The 21,326-nt window shown below is 41.6% G+C and overlaps 12 protein-coding genes across 12 annotated transcripts; 3 read left to right on the plus strand and 9 right to left on the minus strand.

The window, feature by feature from the left end:
- Positions 1 to 659: 659 nt before the first annotated feature.
- OCT1 (metalloendopeptidase) lies at positions 660 to 2,999 on the minus strand (the record flags this gene model as incomplete). Its single annotated transcript, XM_452082.1, has 1 exon — positions 660 to 2,999. One exon carries the CDS (start codon positions 2,997 to 2,999, stop codon positions 660 to 662), a length of 2,340 nt encoding a protein of 779 aa, XP_452082.1.
- Positions 3,000 to 3,322: 323 nt separating this feature from the next.
- KLLA0_B12419g (uncharacterized protein) lies at positions 3,323 to 4,822 on the minus strand (the record flags this gene model as incomplete). The annotated part of the gene is made up of 1 exon (XM_452083.1): positions 3,323 to 4,822. One exon carries the CDS (start codon positions 4,820 to 4,822, stop codon positions 3,323 to 3,325), a length of 1,500 nt encoding a protein of 499 aa, XP_452083.1.
- Positions 4,823 to 5,249: 427 nt separating this feature from the next.
- Positions 5,250 to 6,200, plus strand: KLLA0_B12441g (putative peptide hydrolase; the record flags this gene model as incomplete). Its single annotated transcript, XM_452084.1, has 1 exon — positions 5,250 to 6,200. The coding sequence occupies one exon, from the start codon at positions 5,250 to 5,252 to the stop codon at positions 6,198 to 6,200; it is 951 nt and encodes a 316-aa protein (XP_452084.1).
- Positions 6,201 to 6,272: 72 nt separating this feature from the next.
- Positions 6,273 to 7,541, minus strand: FOL3 (dihydrofolate synthase; the record flags this gene model as incomplete). Its single annotated transcript, XM_452085.1, has 1 exon — positions 6,273 to 7,541. One exon carries the CDS (start codon positions 7,539 to 7,541, stop codon positions 6,273 to 6,275), a length of 1,269 nt encoding a protein of 422 aa, XP_452085.1.
- Positions 7,542 to 8,405: 864 nt separating this feature from the next.
- Positions 8,406 to 9,689, plus strand: EUC1 (Euc1p; the record flags this gene model as incomplete). The annotated part of the gene is made up of 1 exon (XM_452087.1): positions 8,406 to 9,689. The coding sequence occupies one exon, from the start codon at positions 8,406 to 8,408 to the stop codon at positions 9,687 to 9,689; it is 1,284 nt and encodes a 427-aa protein (XP_452087.1).
- Positions 9,690 to 9,787: 98 nt separating this feature from the next.
- SHE2 (She2p) lies at positions 9,788 to 10,513 on the minus strand (the record flags this gene model as incomplete). The annotated part of the gene is made up of 1 exon (XM_452088.1): positions 9,788 to 10,513. The coding sequence occupies one exon, from the start codon at positions 10,511 to 10,513 to the stop codon at positions 9,788 to 9,790; it is 726 nt and encodes a 241-aa protein (XP_452088.1).
- Positions 10,514 to 10,769: 256 nt separating this feature from the next.
- HFD1 (hexadecenal dehydrogenase) lies at positions 10,770 to 12,335 on the plus strand (the record flags this gene model as incomplete). The annotated part of the gene is made up of 1 exon (XM_452089.1): positions 10,770 to 12,335. One exon carries the CDS (start codon positions 10,770 to 10,772, stop codon positions 12,333 to 12,335), a length of 1,566 nt encoding a protein of 521 aa, XP_452089.1.
- A 148-nt stretch (positions 12,336 to 12,483) lies between these two features.
- On the minus strand, positions 12,484 to 16,266 carry KLLA0_B12562g (myosin family protein; the record flags this gene model as incomplete). Its single annotated transcript, XM_452090.1, has 1 exon — positions 12,484 to 16,266. The coding sequence occupies one exon, from the start codon at positions 16,264 to 16,266 to the stop codon at positions 12,484 to 12,486; it is 3,783 nt and encodes a 1,260-aa protein (XP_452090.1).
- Positions 16,267 to 17,019: 753 nt separating this feature from the next.
- On the minus strand, positions 17,020 to 19,095 carry ILV2 (acetolactate synthase catalytic subunit; the record flags this gene model as incomplete). The annotated part of the gene is made up of 1 exon (XM_452091.1): positions 17,020 to 19,095. The coding sequence occupies one exon, from the start codon at positions 19,093 to 19,095 to the stop codon at positions 17,020 to 17,022; it is 2,076 nt and encodes a 691-aa protein (XP_452091.1).
- A 135-nt stretch (positions 19,096 to 19,230) lies between these two features.
- Positions 19,231 to 19,698, minus strand: KLLA0_B12606g (uncharacterized protein; the record flags this gene model as incomplete). The annotated part of the gene is made up of 1 exon (XM_452092.1): positions 19,231 to 19,698. One exon carries the CDS (start codon positions 19,696 to 19,698, stop codon positions 19,231 to 19,233), a length of 468 nt encoding a protein of 155 aa, XP_452092.1.
- A 220-nt stretch (positions 19,699 to 19,918) lies between these two features.
- PMU1 (putative phosphomutase) lies at positions 19,919 to 20,785 on the minus strand (the record flags this gene model as incomplete). The annotated part of the gene is made up of 1 exon (XM_452093.1): positions 19,919 to 20,785. The coding sequence occupies one exon, from the start codon at positions 20,783 to 20,785 to the stop codon at positions 19,919 to 19,921; it is 867 nt and encodes a 288-aa protein (XP_452093.1).
- A 111-nt stretch (positions 20,786 to 20,896) lies between these two features.
- SPG4 (Spg4p) lies at positions 20,897 to 21,280 on the minus strand (the record flags this gene model as incomplete). Its single annotated transcript, XM_452094.1, has 1 exon — positions 20,897 to 21,280. One exon carries the CDS (start codon positions 21,278 to 21,280, stop codon positions 20,897 to 20,899), a length of 384 nt encoding a protein of 127 aa, XP_452094.1.
- Positions 21,281 to 21,326: the final 46 nt, after the last annotated feature.

A 21,326-nucleotide genomic window follows, 5' to 3' on the forward strand; every position in this document is an offset into this window, starting at 1 on the left:
ACTTTTGATTTGAAATGACTATTTGGAATTTGTCAAATTTCAAATTCGAAATTTATAAGTCTTAACAATGGAAAGTGACAAATACACAAATTTGACAAATCCATGATTATGGAGAAAAAAAGAGGAAAAGGACGACGGGAGATTACTCCGGGATGGCAGGTCCGATTTCGAGTTAGCTTCTGACTACCGTTGTTCCCTCAATCTTAACACCTTGTTAGTTCAAGAACGAGAGAGGATTCAGTCGTGTCAGGGAAACGTCCTCGGGGGGGGGACCTTTCTTAGTTGAACCGTTTCAATCAATCCAATCAATCCCCATGGTAAATAGGAACTCTTTATAGAAGGAACTCTATCTATGCGCTTAGGCTGGAGAGTGCCATTCGATTCCATTTTGGATTATTAACGTTACCCGACCACACACGTGACATCCTCGGAAAAACTTGTAAAACTTACGTTTTACAAGTTTTTCCGAGGGTAAGGAACTCCGGAATAATTTTCTTTGGAGGGAGACGCAATCGACATTGTCTGTACACAGTTCATTGATTGGAATATCTTCTGAGTTACCTGTACTTGTGTTATATATACATACATATTTACATGGTGCGATGAGACTCATCTTCGTCTCGTCCTAAGTTACAAAACAGATATAACTGGTCTTTCGTTCACATACCAGTCTTAACATCACCGATGTATCTCATACCCCATTCGTCACCCTTGGCTAGTCGTGGCTCATCAAGAACTTGACTTAAAAGGTACCATGGATCACGAGAACCTCCCCACTGTAGTAAACCTTCTTTAAACTTCGTACCATTGGTTCTATTGAATGGATCTTGTTCAAACAAGTGATCCCAGATCTTAGATGCAATGGCTCTGTCGAAGAGATAACTGTAATATGAAGCACCGTATCCAAAAAGATGACCAAATTTACCACACCAGTTGCTCTGATCATCTGGTAATACTGCTAGACGACGTTCTAATCTGTGATAGATAGCAATTACATCGATAGAACCATCTGTGGTGTGATCCAAGTTGTGCAATTCTTGATCTAAGAATGACATCTTGATTTGGGAGAACGTTTCACAGTTCTGTAAAAACTGGTTTTCCAATTGATGATTCTTCAACACTTCGACGTCCAATGATTTACCAGTCTTGTAATGTGATGAAATGGATGATAGAACTCTGGTGTCACGGGCAAAATGTTCCATTAAAATACTAGGTAATTCAACAAAATCAGTGGCACAACGAGTCCCGCTGACATTTTGTAATTGAGTTCTTCCCAACATTGAGTGCATTGCATGTCCCATCTCATGGAATAAAGTTTCAATCTCATTCAATTGCAAGAGACACATTTGTTGGTGTTTCCCATCGCCCATATTGACTTCAACCCATCGGAAGTCACATACAAGTGAAATGACAGGTAACTGGAATTTTTGGCCGTTGCTATTAACGCCCACCTGAATTGTTGAAGTGTCTGCCTCATTTAGATACATGTTTCTTGAACAACATACCGTGAAATGAGCCGGATTTGGGGTCTTGCCCTCTCTTTCAAATAAATCACAGTACATAACACCAATCAAACCATCGTGCTCATCTACTACATCGATTCTCCGCACATCAGGTGACCAAGTTTCTCCGGTCTTGGGAGTGGCTGGCACTAATTTGATTCCATATATTTTCTCGAATAGATCTGAAAGACCTTGCATCACAACACCTAACGAAAATGACGAGGAGATTGATTCTCCATTATCTAATGATGATGATCGACGCTGTGCAAGGGCCTGTATTGATCCGTAATAATCTCTATCCCACGGTTTCATTAACTCTAAAACTTCCTCTGAAGTATGTGGAGTTTGGGTTCCAGTTAACTCTGATTTTAGGACAGCCAAAGGTTTAAGTTCTGATGCAGCTTTGATTCTAGTAGAGTGAACTAGAGACTCTAGAAAACCACTAACATTTTCTGGCGTCTTGGCCATCTTACCGTGTAACTGGTATTGAGCGAAGTTTTGGGAACCTAAGAGTTTAGCCAATTCAACCCTTAGGCTTATTAGTTTAGTTAAACGTTCAATTTGTGCATCTGAACAACTGTGCATCTCTGTCCATATCTTCATTCTAATCACTTCATCGCTGCAGGTACGTAATAACGTGTGCGGTATATATCCGTAGGTGGGTACCTTATAGTATTCTCCAGTTATATCTTTCTTCATTTGAGAACAAACCATTTTATTGACGTGAGCATCCATCAGTTCACAGCTAATTTTGATATAATTAGACCTGACATATTCTGTATTATTGATAAAATCTTGCCCAATGACACTTATCTCTTGACTCAGTTGGATGAACTTTTCTCTGATCTCTGGCTTCATGTATATTCCGGATTTCTCAAAGTCCTCTAGTAAGATCTTCCCTGTTCTGATCTCCTCACTGTCAAGTCCTAAGACATCGCTTTCGCGTAGACATTGCGTCAAGAGATCACATAGTCTGACATCAGTATTTAATATATTCATGATCTCAAACATTTTCTCATGGCATTGCTGCGCTGTCTGTACAAACTTCTTATCTGGATGAGTGGCTCTAATGAATTCACATAAATCGATGACGCGGCACAATACATCACTCAATTGGTCCAAGTCCTTAATATAATATTTCATTTCATCTTGCGTCTCAATAGAATGAATCTTCTGCACCAGCTCTTTAGCTTTCTCAAACGAATGCTGTGTAAACTCCACTAACCCATTGGCAGATTTTAAATATGAGTTCTGGAATAGGCCTGTTTCAAGGTCCGAAGTAGATCTTAAACCAAACTTTCTACCTTTGCTCTCATTAAGCTTATAGTTGGAGTGATTAAGAGCTCTCCAGTGCGAATCGTCATCAAATACACGGCGTAGTGGTTGCTTTAACCTGTTTACTGTTGCAGAACTGGAATGACGAACGGAGTTTACAATCAAACAATGACCAAAATATCGCTGCACATACTGTCTCCCAACACTAACTGTTCGTAGCATGATTAGCACAGTAAACTAGCTTTGTTATTGCTCTATCTATTCGAGATATAGCTGTTGGACTTACTCCTGTATCGCTCACTCTCTTTACCTTTTGATATTTCCTTCAACTAACTAAGGCTTTATAGAATATTTAATTTTAAGATTGAATCAGCTTCACAGTACGTTGAAAGAAAAGAGAGTACGGTGCAAACACAGCGGCGCATCATAGTTGATGAGACATGGTAACTAGTAATTTGATTTTTATGTGCATATATAATTCCTATGTTGGAGAAACTGGGGTGTATAAGACAATTAAGTACCTTAAATCAAGGAATATTATTTATCTAGGCCGTTGTAGGTTTTACAGGATCCTTTTCAGCTATAACTGGGAATGGTTCCAGGATCTTAGGATTTGCTCTTGCCTTAGCCACTTTCTCTAGTTCAACTTGAGATGGATTAACTAGTTCTTGGAAATCTGTCTCTTTAGCTAGCGATAAACTTTCATTTAGTAATCTTTCTGCTTTAGAGAAATCTCCACGATGGAGACTTATGACACCCATACCGTATGTAGAAAGAGCAATAGCTTGTGATGCAGAGGGATCTAATAGATCATTGACTTGGAATCTTAGCTTCTTATTCTTCTTACCAAATGTGACGACACTTTGGTACGATCTGCTTGCCAAATCCAAACAAACTTCACGTTGTTTTTTTAGTTGCTCCACAGTCTCGACGAACTTATCGTCTCTAGAGTCCTCTGGTACTTGGTTCAAAGCAAAAAGTTGTCCTTCCACTTGCTCGGTTTGTAAATACAATAATGAGCCCAAGTTAGCTTGGGATAATAGAATCTGACCTGGTGCCATATCTGCAAGAACCATCCATTGAACAGTGGTCATCTTACACCCTAAAGCCGACAAAATATCCTTGGTAGACAAACAATACGCCGTGTACAAATCTCTTGCCGTGAAAAATTCCTCCTTCAAGGGTTCCCATGCACTGCTATCCTTACGTATGTCTAAGATCATGCAACCGTTTTCATCCACCTTGATCGCTTTCAAAAAGTCATCAGGATCGAATTTCTGCTTAATGACAACGATATCATGACCGTTCTTTTCATTAGATTTGATGACGTCTTGCTTTCTACTATCGAAGTATTTCTTCAACTCTGGAGATCTGCTCAATATTTCCTCTTGTGCCAACAAAAGATGAGCTAAAAGCACCTTCTTCCCGTACATCAAATCGTCATTTTGTTCCAAAGCCTTAATCAAAACCCTTAAATCTTTCTGTACCACATGAGGCCTTGAATCTTCTAAAACCTTACCAGGAGTGTTCAACGCTTGGTAATACCTGTGAACCAACTCCCAGTAAATAGAATTAGCCTCTTTCTCAAAGTTCAAATGCTCATACATTTCAGCAATTTTCAATTGAATACCGGTATATTCATCACTCAATGGATCCATTTCTATCTTGTCACATTGGTCCAACGCCTCGATGTAATACTTAAGTGCCCCTTGGTAGTTGAAGTCTTTCTTATCACTCTCTTCCCACAAGGCTTTCCTTAATAACTTGGACACAGATCTAGGATAGTTGTGATGTGGATAATAAAACCACCAAAGACCAAAAGAAAGTGAACCTATAAGACCAAGACCAAAGATCCAGTTATACCTCTTATTCCTAGCATCTTGTGAAGGAGGAATATAGTAGTTACGTTGAAAGGTGTTACCGATAAAACCGGCATTGTTTCCCCACACCGGTACTGAATTAGGATTCAATCTTAAAGAACTTCTCAAAAGTGAACCTCTTTCAATTGAACGGGCAGCGTTCCTGAGGGTAATTCGACGTAGCATGATTAAGTTCCTGTTCAGAGATTATTTGTACCTAGTATCACTCTCCTAATGGACCTAGAATCAATCGTTTTACTGTATTTTTAATGATGGCAATAGTTGCTTGTCTAAGGTTAAAAGCTCTCAATTCAAATAAGTTTAGAGAGTTTAAAAGGAAAAAGGTTGATAGCAACATGACAATGTAAAAGGTTTTGTTCAAGAAGAGCCAAATTTAAGGCCCAATCGAATCATTCAAGAGATTAGACCAGTGTTGATTGGCATTAGGCGTTGTTAGAACTCAGTTGAAGGGAAGTTTCAGAGTATTTTGAAGGTACTTTTAGCGTTTTACTTTCTATTCGGACTTTCCAAATAAAAGGGAGACAGACTTTACTCACTGTCATCAATGCTCAAATTCCAACGATTCGACCAAAAGGCTATCGATTAAGACACAATGTGTGGAAGATTTGCAGTAGATTTTGATCCAGAGACTGTTCGACAAGAGTTTACCGACAGGGGCGTGGATTTATCCAAGGACAAGTCATCGGTTCCTGATTTTAGCAGGAATTATAACGTTGGACCTACCCAACCGGCCAGAGTTTACCATGATTCTCGTTTACAAACAATGAAGTGGGGGTTAATCCCATTCTGGACTAAGGATTTGAAGAAGGCTACGCCATGGAGAACGTTCAATGCTCGCATAGAGACGCTAAGTGAAAGTAGATTTTGGAAACCTTCGTTGAACCATCATAGATGTATAGTACCCATTAGTGGATACTATGAATGGATAACGGTTAAAGGACAGAAGATCCCATATTTTATCAGAAGGAGGGACCATAAAGTAATGTTTTTAGCTGGGCTTTTTGATGTATTGAAACATGATAAAGAAGAAGACAATGGTCAGAATGGCCAAGAAGAAGGCCATGAGCGTGAAAAAGAAGAACTATGGACATTCACTATCATTACAGGGCCGGCACCTGAAAATCTTACATGGTTGCATGAACGCATGCCCATCATCTTAGAACCTAATACCAAAGAATGGGACACCTGGTTCGATCCACAGAAAGATAGTTGGACCCAGAAAGAAGTCGATGAGGGATTGCACACTTTTTACAATGAAAAGGAGTATGAGTGCTATAAGGTACCTCAAGAGGTCGGAAAAGTGCAGAATAATGGTAAACATTTGATGGAACCTATCAAAGAGAAGGGGAAGATCCATTCTTTTTTTAAACCAAAATCCGAAGGTTCAGCATCTACTTCACTGAAAGAAGAAAGCGAATTCGAGGAAACTGATGAAGGTGATACCGCTGAAATCAAGAGAGAGCACTCAGATACTAGACCACCCAGCAATGATAACGAATCTGATGATCCTCCTGCTAAAAGAGTTAAAAGAGAGCGAAGTTGAATGGGAAATGGAGTCTTTTCTAGTATATAGTTGAGTAATCATTATATCTATACTATATCAAATACCAGTTTTCTATCTCACATTATCGTAATGAACGTTCAATAGTTGACCTACTAGGTACAATGAACCACAGACAACGACCTTGGTCTCTGGTCCTGATTGTGCCAATGCCGGCAGGATATCGAATAAATCACGGTTAACTTCAACGTTCTTCGTGAAATGTCCTACTTGCGATGCCAAGTCGTAAGCATCCATGGGCTTAATCCATGGCATTCCTTCCACAGAGCCAAATTCAGTACAGATAACTTTATCCTGGGGCCTTATAATTGGTGATAGCAACGGTTCTAGAGTCTTGCCGTTAGTGATTGCAATTACAAACGTCAACGGCTCATCTTTACTGAACCTGAACTCGGTATCTAAGTACTTGGCCAATTCAACGGCTGCGCTCCCATTATGGGCACCATCGAAAAGAACAGGTGTAGTTTTACGGGGAGAGTAATGATAATTGATGAATTGTAACCGCCCCGGCCATTCTGCCGTCTGTATCCCATCCAGGATTTGATTCGAGTCAAGTTGAATCATCCCAGTTCTCTGCATATAATCTAATATCTGTATAGCGACCTGAACATTTGTTACTTGATATTCACCATTTAGAGGCAGCTCGCTAAGGTCGATCGGACCCCAACTAGATGTAACGACACTTTTAATGGAAGTATCCGGATTAGTCTTGACGATTTCTGCACCTACTGATCTGGCTTTATCTTCAACGACTCTTACTACAGCATCATCGTTAGTTCCGTCCACTGCCACAAAGCGGGTCCCCTCAACAAGTATCCCAGCCTTCTCAGCTGCAATACTTGGCAAATCATTGCCAAGGAATGATTCATGGTCTAATCCAATCTTCGTTATGCCGCACACTTTATTCTTGCCAGGAATGACATTAGTGGCATCGAGACGACCCCCGAGCCCCACTTCCAAGATACACCATGAACATTTCACTTGGTTAAAATACGAAAGTGCTGTTGCTGTCATGAGTTCAAACTCGGTACACTTCAACGAATACCGTTCGTCTAATTGTTCCAATTGGGCCTTGATCGTAGTAAAATCATGCGATGAGATAGGCACTTGATTTACCGTAATACTATCCCTAACATGGCACAAATGCGGTGAAGTAAACTTACCAGTCTTGTATGTACTCTGTTGTAACACCGAGTTCAAATATGAACATACTGAACCCTTGCCGTTGGTTCCTGCAATGTGTAAAACCTTTAGATTCAGATGAGGATTTCCCAAATGACTCAAGAGCTGAGTGAGTCTAAGTAAACCTAAGTCGATTGGCATATGATTCTGAGAGGTGTAATAAGATCTGCTGCCGCACAATTAGTCAGACCCCAATACTATATATCTGAGCAACTCGAGCTTCCCCTGACTAATTCCAATGTTAAAGTAGTTTCAGTTATAAAGGAAGTTTCCAAACTTAATGGATTTGAACTCTACTTATTAACAAACCATTCGATAAACAAGAAGAACGTCTACGGAGGCAGGCGCAGCTATAACAGGGATAACAGGGAACATAAAATGAGTCAACCAGAGTATATCAGAGAAAGATTGGACTCTCTAGCAAAGATCGACAAGCAATTAGTCGATGTTTTACACAGGGCATCACTTACCGTTTCTTCATTGATCGATCTGAAGAAGAGAAATGAAGAATCAAAACCACAATTCCAGCAGAACGCACAAGAGTTCTACGACGATTTGGAGTCTGCCACAGTGCAACTACGGAAGGAGATCAAACTGCTAGATGAAAACGTCGGAACAAGGTTGCTCCCGATCCAAACGCACAAGAAAGCCACAGGACAAGATAACGTCAAGCTCGAAGAACAGTTCAAATTACTGACGAAGTATTTAGGTAAAGACCAGCAGAGTTAGCAATCAATTCGAACTAGTGATTAAGTAGATGTGTACATAGTAAATGGATCATAACGGCACGTCGTTGCACTGTTTTATAACTGTGTTTTACATAAAATCCTCTCATTTTAAGAGTAGTTTCCCTCATTTAATGCGTTTTAACAAACTACAATAACGCAAGAGAAGAGAACTCAACACGTTAAGAAGGGGAAATAAGGCTCTGTACTGGTGTAATAGAGGTCCGGGAGAGTTTTACTGTTCAGTTGTCGTCCTGATATATAGTTGGAATCCTTAGATATGTCTCTGATTGAAGGGAATCATGAACAGGACATAAGTGCCAGTGTTGAGGACGAGTCTAGTTTGCCCTCATCTGATAGCGATATGTGTGAGTTAAGGCGTGTGCGTGCAGCAGAGGATAATGCCGATGGTGATAATAATAATAACAGTGCTGGTGATGATACCGATGCTACGGCTACCACTGACGTGACAAAGTTGTTGCAAGAGACGGTGAAGAACCAGAATCTGTTGCTCGAAGAGTTTGAGTTCATGCAACAGGAGCAGCGGTACATCAAAGAGAAATTAGAGAGCCTACAGAAGGAGCAAGAGAAGTTTCATATTGGAGGATATAAGCGTATGGAACAAGGGTTCAAGAAGGTGGACAAATGTTTAGGGCAGATGGAAGGGATCAATGAGGTTTTCAAAGAAGTGATTGGAATCATCAGTGGCCAAAGAATAAGGTTCTTGGATCATTCCCAGGAGAATCTACACGAGCAAGACGCACAGCTGGCTGCCACGTCTGAACTCTTAGAAGATAACGGACGCAGGAACGCGCCGGTATGGAACGATTCTATGAGTTATAACAGAGACAAACGGATTCTCGAGGGGAACATCAAGCGTGAGGTACAAGATCCATGGTCTGTGCTTCCTGAACAAGATTTAGAATCAGCAGTTGCCAGCCTGCATGGCAGCAATGAGAATGATATGAGTCAAAGTGCTGGTACTGGTACTGGAACTGTAGGAGTTGCCAGCAGTGCCAGTGGCTCAATCGGGTCTGTTCCACCGCAGTTGGCAGACAGTAACAATGCTCATGGTAGTAATGGATTCATTCAACGGTATCGTATGAACAGAGCCATCAAGACTGTAACTGACCTTGCAAGGGAGTACTACGAGGGATTACCGGGTCAGCCATCCGTGATGGCTCTTGAAAGAAGGTTCGGATCTACTTGGAGAAGCAGTGCAGGTGAAAGAACGTTCTTCCATAAGAGGTACGTAATAATACAAAGGATAGAAACGATTCTTCGTGAACCTTCGAGGTTTAACCTCCCGCTTGACATCACCAGAAGGAAAGCTGTACGCGTTATTGAAAACTTACGCGTGGGTAACAACAGATATAACAACGGATCGCCCTGCTGTATGACCTTAGCACAACTTTACCTCTATTTCTCTAAGTATATGGATTCATATGACGATTATTCGTTATCATTGAAGAACAAAGACGCTCCAAGTATTCGAGAAATCAAAAGCAGGCAGAAGAAGAAGACTCCATCCCAGTTGGCAGAAGAACATTCCATCATGACATGAGACCTGTATGACGAACTGTATGTAACTTTTTAATTTGATATTCTATATTCTATATATATATATATACAAATATGTGCGAACGTGTAGGATACCCTCACCTACTTCTTGACCGGTTTAGTCATTGAAGCCCATCTCTTTGAGTCCTCTGAGAACAACTCCTTCATTTCTGTTTGTTTCTGCACCAGGATCGCAGACCAATCATGCAACAGGTCAACGTATTCTTCCTCTACTTCCACAATGGCAACGTCTTGCAGTAAGATATCTTCGCTAGCAGTGAAATCCACCTCATCTTCAATGGCACATTTTCTAGTGAATTCAATCAACTCTAGTGCCAGGTGAGGACAGTTGCCATTCCTTTCACTGATCGATTCTACTAACCATTGAATTCCCTTGATATATATCCTGTAGCTGTCATTGATACAAACAATGGTCTCCTCACTAACGACCAAATCCTCATTCAAAGTCTTAGAGATCGTTTCGCCTCTCATCGGCTGTGTAATGTAGAAGTTCAACAGGTCTAATATTTCAAACACTTTGATTAAATATGCTCCCAATGGATCGATCACTTCGTTTAACCGTTTTCCAATAAGATCATTCTCACCTTCAAACGACCAGCTGTGTAAAACATCAGCCATGAACCGTAGTTTCTTAACGTACTTGATCAATGTCATCCTTTCGAAACGTAGCGTGCTCACACGACGCTGGACTGCGATAAGGTTGTTCAAATAGTCCACATATCTTGATATATAATTTGAATATGTGGAAACCAATTGTAACACAGCATCCAGAATCTCTTTCGAGATAACCACTTGACAGTAAGCCATGATAACTTGTCAAACTAAACCAATTGAGCAGTTAGTGGGCCCTTTAAACGGTTTTTAAATGCTTTTTCTTCATGCCCATCGCTGGTCTTCACCGGATAACATTAAAACCGAAAAGCCTTAATATTTAAAGAACCTAAGAATATTGGAGAAGTAAACCTTTAAATACCGAAACACAATACACAAATGTCAGTTAAGAGTTTAGTTTACTTTGAAGTTGGTAGTTGTTACATCAGTTGAGACAAACAACCAGTGCAACATGTCCAAGTTTAAATTTACAGATTTGAAGTCGATTCCTGGCAAGATTGAGCTTGCTAAGCAGTTTTACAGGTCTCGACAAGCCAGGTTAGCCCAAAGCAAGTCCCCTAGGGCTACTGATATCAATGAGAGGATCAGGAGTTTGCAGAAGCTTTACTGGGCAGTGAAGGATAATGAGGAACGTCTTATTGCAGCAGCAAGTAAGGATTTCCATAGGGCAAGAAGTGAAACGCTTACTATTGAATTAGTCCCCTTGTACAACAATATCCTTTATTTGATTAAAAACATGAAGAAAGAGATCGAACCAAAGAAGATTAAGGTTAGTTTACTTGCACATTGGTTCGGTACGACTTTCGTGGAAAAGATCGCATTGGGGACCGTTCTTGTCATTTCTCCGTTTAATTTCCCCATATTATTGGCATTGGATCCATTAGCTGGAGCCATCGCCGGTGGTAATTCCGTGGTGTTCAAACCTAGTGAATTGACACCAGCATGTGCTGAAGTAATGGAAGAGATATGTAATGAGGCGTTTGAAAAGGGTCAAGTGGAGACGGTGCAAGGTGGCGCTGAAGAAACAAGTGCTTTAGTCGAATCCGGTAAATTCGATAAGATATTTTACACTGGATCTACGACCGTTGGGACAATCATAGCAGAGAAGGCTGCTAAGAGTCTAACACCATGTGTATTAGAACTTGGTGGGAAGTCTCCAGTGTTTATATCCCCCAACTTGCCTAAATCACAATGGGAGACTGCAATAAGAAGAATTTATTACAGTTCTATGGGGAACGCAGGTCAGATTTGTGTCGCCGCAGATTATGTCCTATGCCCTGACTCGATCTACGATGAGTTTGTTGATTCTTGCAAGAAAGTATTGAATGAGTTTTACCCTTCTGTCACCTCTGACACTGAATATACTCACATGATTCACGAAAGAGCCTACAATAGGATTCAAACCGTCATTGAGACCACTAAGGGTCAAAAAACTGTTGCTCAACATTCAGACAATCTCCCACCGTTATGTATCCCACCCACCATAATCTCAGACGTTTCTTGGGATGATCCAAGTATGACCGGTGAGAATTTTGGACCCATCTTACCTATCATGAGATATACTGATTTGGATGAAACCATCGATACTCTCATTAAAAGATTCGACACACCTCTTGTCCAATATATTTTTACTAATTCAAAGGATGAAATTGATCACATCTTGACAAGAATTAGATCTGGTGCTTGTGTTGTTAACGACACATTGCTTCACGTTGGTATCGAAGAGGCTCCTTTCGGTGGTATAGGAACCTCGGGTTACGGTAATTATCATGGCCCTTATACCTTCAAGACGTTCACTCATGAAAGAACTATATTCAAACAACCATTTTGGGTGGACCTCTTGATATATGTTAGATATCCTCCGTTTGATAAACTCAATACGAGGATTTCTCAGATATCTTTAGAGGATAAACCAAACTTTGACAGAAATGGCCGCAGAATTTATGGCATTAAGAATATTGGCATCATCTTAACGTCTGGTGTATTATTGGGATTCTTAATCAATGCCATGATGTGATGGAGTTCTATGATCCGGTGTTTTCTTTCGTATTATGACCCAGTTTTTCATAACTATGATTTCTATTTTATATTTACAAAATATGTAGTACTTATGATCTGTTACTTGTTTTCTTTCAATCAATTCGTTTGAGTTCGGTCTTTTCTTCTCACCAATCGTCATCCTCATCAGCATTGCCAGTACTTTCATCGTCACTCTCTAGACGCATGGTGTTAGCTCTCGCGGCCAAAGCGTCAGCAAGACCAACGCTAAAGGCATTTTGACCAGGGTTTGCCAGCGACGCTGCAGCAACAGCAGCTCCGGCAGTGGCTCCGGCAGCGGCTCCAGCGACTGCAGCAACATTGTCATTAGCTGCAAAAGCGTTGTTATTGCTGTTGGCGTAACCTGTTGTAGAAGAAGCCACCGGTGGAGCGGGTGGTGGAGGTGGACCACTTGATTCTTTATACTCCACAATATAGTTGGTTGGGACCCATCCTTCCTTGGAGCCATCTAATAGCTTACCCAAGGACCATCCACTAGGATCTTGCTTAGAGACAGTAATGACTGTACCTTTACTTAATGGTAGTTCGCTAGCAGAACCAGTTCCAGTGAAGTCGTATGCAGCTTGGAATTTTGGAATATTTTGCTTTGTTGGTGGTGGGGGTGGTGGAGGTGGTGCAACTCTTCTAGTTGGTTGTGAAGTGGTGGCTGCAGGCTGAGCCGCTTGTTGTACAGGTTGGGCTGCTTGTTGAGCAGGTTGGCGGTTATGTTGTGTGTGTGCATTGTTGGTGGAAGGAACACGAGCATGAGAAGCTTGCTGAGGATGATAGGCAGTTTGAGCAGCACTTGCAGCAAAGTTCTGCTGGCCAGGTGGAGGTGGTGCCCTCTTCTTTTGCGTTGTTTGTGGCGTGGCATGACTTTGAGGTGCGTAGCGTTGCTGTTGCTGCTGCTGTTGACCATATGAAGGCTGAGCATGTTGTTGCTGACCGTAACCTTTGCTTTGGTTAGAATTATAAGATGGGCCATCACTTAACAAAGTACTCTTCTTTTCTGGTTTAGGTGCTTGGCGGGAGTTAGCTGGACGTCCTTGGCGTACAGAGATCGTACTTGATTTGTAAATATCGCTATACTTTGGCGCGCTTTCACTAATCTGACACTTAACAGTATGCAGCTTGCCAGGTTTCTTTTGATATTCAATGGTGGGCCCTATTTTGACTTCAATCGCACGATTTAATTGCTTTAAATGAGTAATCAATTCAGTCTTGAATATAGTGTTAATGAATGGATCAGGTAGATTTTCGCCTTGAACATAGATACCAACCCAATCATCAGCCAAATTAGTCAAAGAAACATGCTTAATGTGTGAAATATTGACCTTTCTGTCAACGGTATAAGAGACTTGATTTTGTGCCACCGTCTGACCAACGATGTACAATGTCGTCGGGGTTAAAATGATAGTGATTGGTAAACGAACAGCAGATCTACCGAATTTTGAATGAAGTGCTTCACCTTTGATGGAGAAGACCACGATTTCAGAGATTCCTGCCTGTCTCTTGATGAAAGCACCCTTAGATTTCATTTCGTTACAGGACAAGTAATCCCCCATAAATGCTCTATATCCGAGTAGAGACATTGCTCTTCTTTCTTTTCTACCACCCAATAATCTGTGACCATAATCACGAAGTTGTTCATACTGATTACCACCCTTCTTCTCTCTAATTGCACGTTGAATTTTGATAGCAGAATCAATTCTTCTTTGAATGAATCTTCTCCAAGCACGTTGAATTCTGGCTGCCATGTTGTACCAGTATCTATCTCTCATATGTTCTAAAGCGAACAATGTTTCTGGTGTTTTGATGAAAACCTTGGTAACACCCAATTGATATTCAGTAGTTGGAATGGACGCATCTTGTAGAATTTGTTTCACAGCACCCAATGTATCACCTTGCCATGTGTAATCACCTGCGTAAGAACACTTAGGGGATAGTAGGTAGAATCTTTCCACAAACTTTTCGAAAGTTTGTCTATAAGCGAAACCTGCTCTTCTAATTCTAACATTCTCTTGCAAACCCAAATACTTAACTTGATGTAACACTTGTTGATCATCGTAATCTCTAGGGGATTTAGTTTGATTTGGCTTGATTGTTCTGATATAGGAAGGTTGAGCTTTTGACAAGGTCTCGACCAACTCATTAGCACTCTTGATAATTTTATTACCCGCTGTAGGAGGTCTTCTCTTAGAAGATTTGTCAATGGTGTCCGGGAAAATTGTTGACAAGAATGGATTGGTGGTAGTTTGAACCAATTCTGCTAGATCCTTTACTAATTGGTCCTTATTTTTATCTGTCATACCAGAAATATCATACGTGACATCACCAGCATAATGCTTGATAACAAACTTTGAGGATCTTAGATCGAAATGAGCGTTTGTGGAAAACAAATTCAAACGTTGAGCAAATGCTTGGTCAGCAGCATTTGAATCTGCATGTGCAGTAGCAACGGAGTCATCCAACGTAGCGAATATACCAGGAGGTCTCTTAGATTCGATCAAATCACAAACAACCTTATTATCGAAATATTTGATTGGAGTCCATTGAATTTGTTCTTTATTATATTCTTCTTGTTCAGATTTCAAAGTTAACTGAATAAAGATTTGTTGTAACTTTTCGTTAACGTAGTTGATACAAATCTGTTCAAAAGAGTTGTGCTCGAAGATTTCGAACCCATAAATATCAAGAATACCGATCGATTTAACGGCTCCTGGGAAAGCTTTCAATGAAACGTTAACACGATCAACGATCCAATCGAAAAGATTATTGTAAATAGCCTTAGCCAAAGCATCCCTCACGGCAGTAGCTTGAACCACATTCAATGGGACATGGTACACTGACCCTCTTCTTGAACCGTGTCCGGTTTCCATAACTCTTTCCACCAAACATTTGATCAGTAGCCCAGAATCCACTTGCATCAAGTATGCAACGAAATCTGTCACAGAAGTGTCTCTCACTTCAGCATTACCTTCATTGTTTTCAACAAACGTTACGTTACCGATCCACAAAATAGCGGAAAGCATTCTGAAAATTTGGTCTTGTTCTTCTTGGGATAACCCAATGACTTGCATAGCTTTAATGGTCTCTTGATAATCATGCAAGTCGTCAATAGTATCAACGGATGTACATCCGGATGCAGAAGTGTAAATGTATTGATCCGGTTGCAAAACACCGAAATTCTGTCTGTAAGTATCACTAGCACCCTTCGTGAACTGGTAAAAGATATGGAAATTTCTTTCGTTTCTGATCTGGCCGACAACTCTTTGCTTCTCAAGCAAATAGTTAGTGATCTGACCAGCACATGGCTCGAATTGCTCATTGAACCTGATTTCTAAGTACTTACCATGTCTCGATGAGTTATTATTTCTTAGTGTCTTAGCGCACCCGAAAGATTCTAAAAGTGGGTTGGTAGCCAACACCATATCCTTGATCTTGCCAATCGATGCTTCATGTGTCGAACTAGCTGCAGCAATGTACTGCATTATTCTCTTGGCAGCTTCAGTCTTACCTGCTCCGGATTCACCAGAAATAATAACACATTGATTCTCGTTATAAGCCTTCAAATTATAATACATAGCTTCTGCAATGGCAAATACATGAGGTGGCACTTCCAATCTGTTCTTCCCCTTATACGATTCCAACACAGCATCTGTATAGATACCTAAGTCCCGGAATGGATTAACACTGATCAAGACATGACCAATGTAAGTATAAATGGTACCGTTCTCGAACCGTTTCTTTAAATTCTGATTAATTGCATCATCAGAAATCGATGAAAGTAAGGTCAAATCAGAAACACCAACTTCTTTCTTCTTAGTAGCATCGAAGGTCGCCTTCTTGATAGTTGTTTCAGCTCTCTTCTGAGGAGCAACCTTATTTTTTGCTCGCCTTATAAGAGCCATGGTTATCTAAATCGGAAAAGGATTGCAAATTGGATATACGATGAAATACAAAATCTCTTCCTTTCTTCCTGGACAGATTGAACGGATGGACTCGAGTCGCGAGTATGATCTAACGAGCAAGAACTTTAGCGGTTGTGTCCACTGTAATTTCTATATTCTTGTATAGGTGAATAGTCTAAGGTGTAGTTGTTGATGTCGCTCAAATCAACTTTTCCATTTTTTAAAGCTTTCCCAGTTGGACAATATGGGAAACAGGCCCCTATATTACACAGTAAAAGGGGAAGAAGAAACAGGCTAACGAGGCAATTGTGCCGCATATGAGCCTTGTTCGGCCGAATTTGATGTGTGAATAATCAGTAGTTGATCAATAGTGTACAGCAATTAGATAAAATAAAATATACAAGATACAGGAATAGTATATATTCATACATACATATTTGCATGTATATATATATGACAGGATCGGAAGCAGATTATTGGAAGGAGAAAATTGTCTCATAGTGGTAGGATTAAAACCTGGTTCAAGCTGCAACACACAAATACATGATATAGTGGGTCATATCTTGTTTATATTTTTTTTCAATAGAGAAGGTTTGGTGGAGAATTGTCTTTTAAATAATAATGTGAGTGTTTCAATGTTTCCAATGAATATGCTTGATTTGGACGGAAGAATAGTTTGAACAGAGTAGCACTCTTGTTCTAAAGATCTCCGCCAAATTTTTTTTGGTGATTTGTTAGGTTTTCGTTATCATTTCAATATTTACCACTAGTACGTTTGTGACGTAGTTCGTTTTGTTCCTTTTCTACTTCTGGATCAAAGTTGATGAATTCGTGTAGACCCTTACCGGTTGGGACCATTGGCAAGACAGGAACCTTCTTTTCGATTTGCACTTCCAATAAGATTGGGCCCTCGTAGTCAACGAATTCTTTCAAGATGGCGTCAGTGTCCTCTTGTTTCGAGAGTCTGAGAGCCTTCAGACCCATAGCTTCGGCCAATTTAACGAAATCTGGATTCAGTTGATGGGTATGCGAGTAACGGTGTTCGTAGAAGAGAGATTGCCATTGGGTAACCATACCTTGTTCCTCGTTATTTAGCAACAAGACCTTGACTGGTGTACGAGCTTGAACAGCGGAGGACAATTCCATCAGAGTCATGTTGAAAGAGGCATCACCGTCGATATCGATGACGATAGCGTCAGGTCTGGCGACTTGAGCACCGATAGCAGCTGGTAGACCGTAACCCATGGTACCAAGACCACCGGAAGTGATGAAAGATCTTGGACTTTTCCAAGTCCAGTGTTGAGCAGCCCACATTTGATGTTGACCGACACCAGTGGTGACGATGGCTGGTCTACCGGATTTCAAGACCAAATCGGACAACTTGGAGATAACGGTTTGAGGTTTAATCTTAGAACCTGGAGTCTCCTTTTGGTACGCGTATGGGTATTCTTGTTTCCATTTAGCCACTTGAGCGGACCATTCTGGTCTTTCAGGAACAGATTCGACCAATGGCAACAATTTTTCCAAGTTACGAGTCACATCACCTTCGACAGCGACCTCGGCTTCGACAACCTTGTTGATATTCTTTGGGGAGATTTCGAAATGAACGATACCACCACGTTTCTCTAGAGCAGCCTTTCTAGCCTCTGGAGCAAATTTGGAAATATTCAGAGTGACACGATCGTCAAATCTGGCACCCAATGCAATGATCAAATCGGCGTTTTGGATGGCCAAGTTGGCTGCAGCATTACCGTGCATACCGACCATATCCAAAGATTTATGATCTTCTTGGTTGAACGCACCAAGACCTTGTAGAGTCGTGGTGACTGGGATCTGAGCTCTGTCACTTAGTTGCTTCAAGTATTGAGGACCCATTTCGCTGCCTAGAATACCAGCACCCACGTATAGCAAAGGCTTCTTAGCCCTGTTGATCAAGTCAGCAGCCCTGCTAATGTTTTCCAAAGTGAACTCATCGACGACTCTTTGAGTCAACTGATTTAGAGTATCAGATGGTAGAATAGACTTCATTGGAATTGGGTTTCTTAGCACCGCCGCCGTCACGTCCTTTGGTAAATCCACCAAAACGGGGCCCGGTCTACCGGAAGTTGCGATTTCAAACGCTTCGTTGATTCTACGAGGCAGTTCCTCAATGGTTTTCACCATCACGTTCCATTTGGTACAAGATCTAGAGATACCAACCACATCTGCTTCTTGGAAAGCATCTGTTCCGATAGCTGACGTGGCCACTTGACCTGTAAACACCACCAACGGCACACCGTCTGCCAATGCATCTGCCATAGGAGTCACCACATTAGTCGCACCTGGACCTGAAGTCACCAAAACAACACCTGGTTTCCCTGAGGCTCTTGCGTATCCCTCTGCCATGTGACCTGCACCTTGTTCATGTTTTGGTAGAACAAAAGTGAATTTATCTGAGTTGTAGATTGCGTCGTACACGGGCAAAATCGCACCACCAGGGTATCCAAAAACGGTGTCGACGTTGTGACGTTGCATCATCTCGTGGAAGATCTCACCACCGGTCATTCCAATGAACGAATCATCCATCTGGTTTTGAATGTTGACACCAGTATTCTTGTCTGCGATTCTCGATCTCTTCGACAATGGGATCTGGTTTCTTCTGGCACCGCCAGAAGAACCACCAGCTATATCAGCGTTAAAGCTAGGAGCAGGCTGTGGCCTGCTACTAGCCTCACCGGCAGCAGCAGAAGCAGCGTTACTTGCACTTGCACTTGCACTTCCTAATTTCAAGCATGTCTTACCAAAAGCACGTCTGGCCAAAGCCCGCGTTACAAACCTCTGACTGAGCATCTTTTGATTTGGGGATATGAAACTTGATATCTTAAGTGGAATAGAACAACAGCAAGGTCTAAACTATAGTAGAATCTCCAATCAATAAGAGGTACCGTTGCTTATATATGTTCATATATATATATATATATATATTCACTTTGTATAAGTGGTAATGGGAAGAAATCGGTGCAGGCGATGAGCTGGAAAGTTTGAAAATTTTCCAAAAGCACTGAGAGAACGAAAAGAAAAAGAAGGTTGAGTCATCCAAGAAGCAATAGAGAAGAGGTAAGAAGTAAGAGGAGCGAAGAGAAGAGAAGAAAAGAGGGTTAGAATGAGGCAGCGGTGCAGATGGTGAAGTGGGTGGTATTGTTTTCTGGTAATTGTGACTGATATTGGTCGATGACAGGATGTAGTGTTGAAAAGTGTATGGTATTTTGTGTATAGTATGTTTGTATTATAGGCATATAGATCGAATTTTTCACGGTGAAAAAACGGGCCGGTCGAGGCGGTGAGAGTTGAGTGAGTGCTGGAGGAAAGGAAGTGGAATAGAGTTGTGAGTGGTGCTGGGAGAGGCAAGGGACCGGTAAGAGGACCGGATGCCAGGGCCCTCGGCCCTGGCATTCAATTCGACTGAGGTGGGAAGGGGGGGGGGGGGGGGGATTGGTCACGTGACATGAAGGGACAAAAAGCCCATTTGTATGTGTTACCCGGCTTGGTCGGGTAACACACTTCCCCGCACGAAAACTCTTTTTCTTTTTGTGGTCACGTGGTGTTAACTGTATATGCCACATGTACATACATCTACATATGTATATATACAGATGTGCCAACCTATGTCCACTCAGACCTTGGCTTCTGTCTCGGCTGGCTTGCACAACACAAACACCACACCACCGGTTTGCAATTGCAAAATCTCTGGATGTTTCAATACTCTTAACGCAGACTGGATCACTCCTGAGTGACACGTCAAGGAAATGTACCTTTCCTCACCACTCAACAATTCTTGCAAAGCACCACCGATTCTATAGTCTATCTCCTCAACCGTCTCCCGATGGGTCTCGCTCCACATGGTATCCTCATTTGCCATCCCTGGCTCGTAAACCCAGTGGACCTTGGTGTTACCAAGCAATGTCTCTTCCCCGTATTGTTCCACCACATGGTCATGTGGTAACCTCTTGTCACAGTAATGTCTACCAAGTGTCTCTCGACACTGTTCCTTGACGTAGACAGACACTTCGGTGCTACTACTGACAAGTTCACTGGTGAAGACCTGGCCCCACGATTCCATATACGTCTCGAGACACCGTCTCAAGGGAGAACTGTAAAACTTCTCTGGAAACCCGATCTTCTCAACCATAGGTAGCAACAACTCTTTACCTGTACTTCTAACTTGCTGTTTCCCCAGCTCGGTCAACTGAGCGTCCACGAGCGTAACCTCATGGACCCCCGGTTGTAATGCCCAATACCTCTCCCATTCCTGTGTACCGTATTTCGATTCAAGTGCATTATGGTGACCTTGACCGTGTCTTGCCAATACCAACAACTTCAAGGACGAATCCTCATCCAACAACCTTTGGATATCTTCCCAACCACTACATCCATCAACAAATCCAAGATGTTGTCCTTCATCACCACGATGACTCAGAACGTTTTCATCACCAAAACTGGTGAAATACCCTGGAACGGCACTGTACTTTAATCTGCTCATGCTATTATCTCTTTATTATTACTGTGTGTTATACTGTGTCTTAGTTACACACAGGGTTTACTTACTTGTTGTAAATCTTATAAATATATACTAATAGTGGTGTGTAGTTGATTAGAAATTGACCTTGTTGTTAGGTTCTCCTTTACGAAGCATACCGGGATTGATTTTGTTATATAAAGCTTCAAACTCTTCTCTAGTCAACTTCGATATGTCTACCATCTGGGGCATGGCCTCCTCGCTGACACTAGACTTTCTGGAGGAATCGGCAGTATTTGGATCGTTGACCAACTCCACTTTACCAGCCTTCACGTCTGCTGCTAGCGCAGCTGCAGCTGCTTCCTTCTTTTCACCTGTGCTGGGGCCCCGGTATTCACGAGCGAACATGTAAGCCGTCGTGGCTCCCGTGTTCAAGCTGCTGCCACCATGTGACTTAAAGTCAGCTGGTGCGTGTTTGTTCTTGTTGTATACTTCAAAAGCGTCAAAGAATCGTGACATGTTGATTGGTTGTATTGATGATCTTAGTTGTGGTTTGCACTATAAC

Source organism: Kluyveromyces lactis, assembly GCF_000002515.2.
Source record: "Kluyveromyces lactis strain NRRL Y-1140 chromosome B complete sequence".
Lineage (NCBI taxonomy): Eukaryota > Fungi > Ascomycota > Saccharomycetes > Saccharomycetales > Saccharomycetaceae > Kluyveromyces > Kluyveromyces lactis.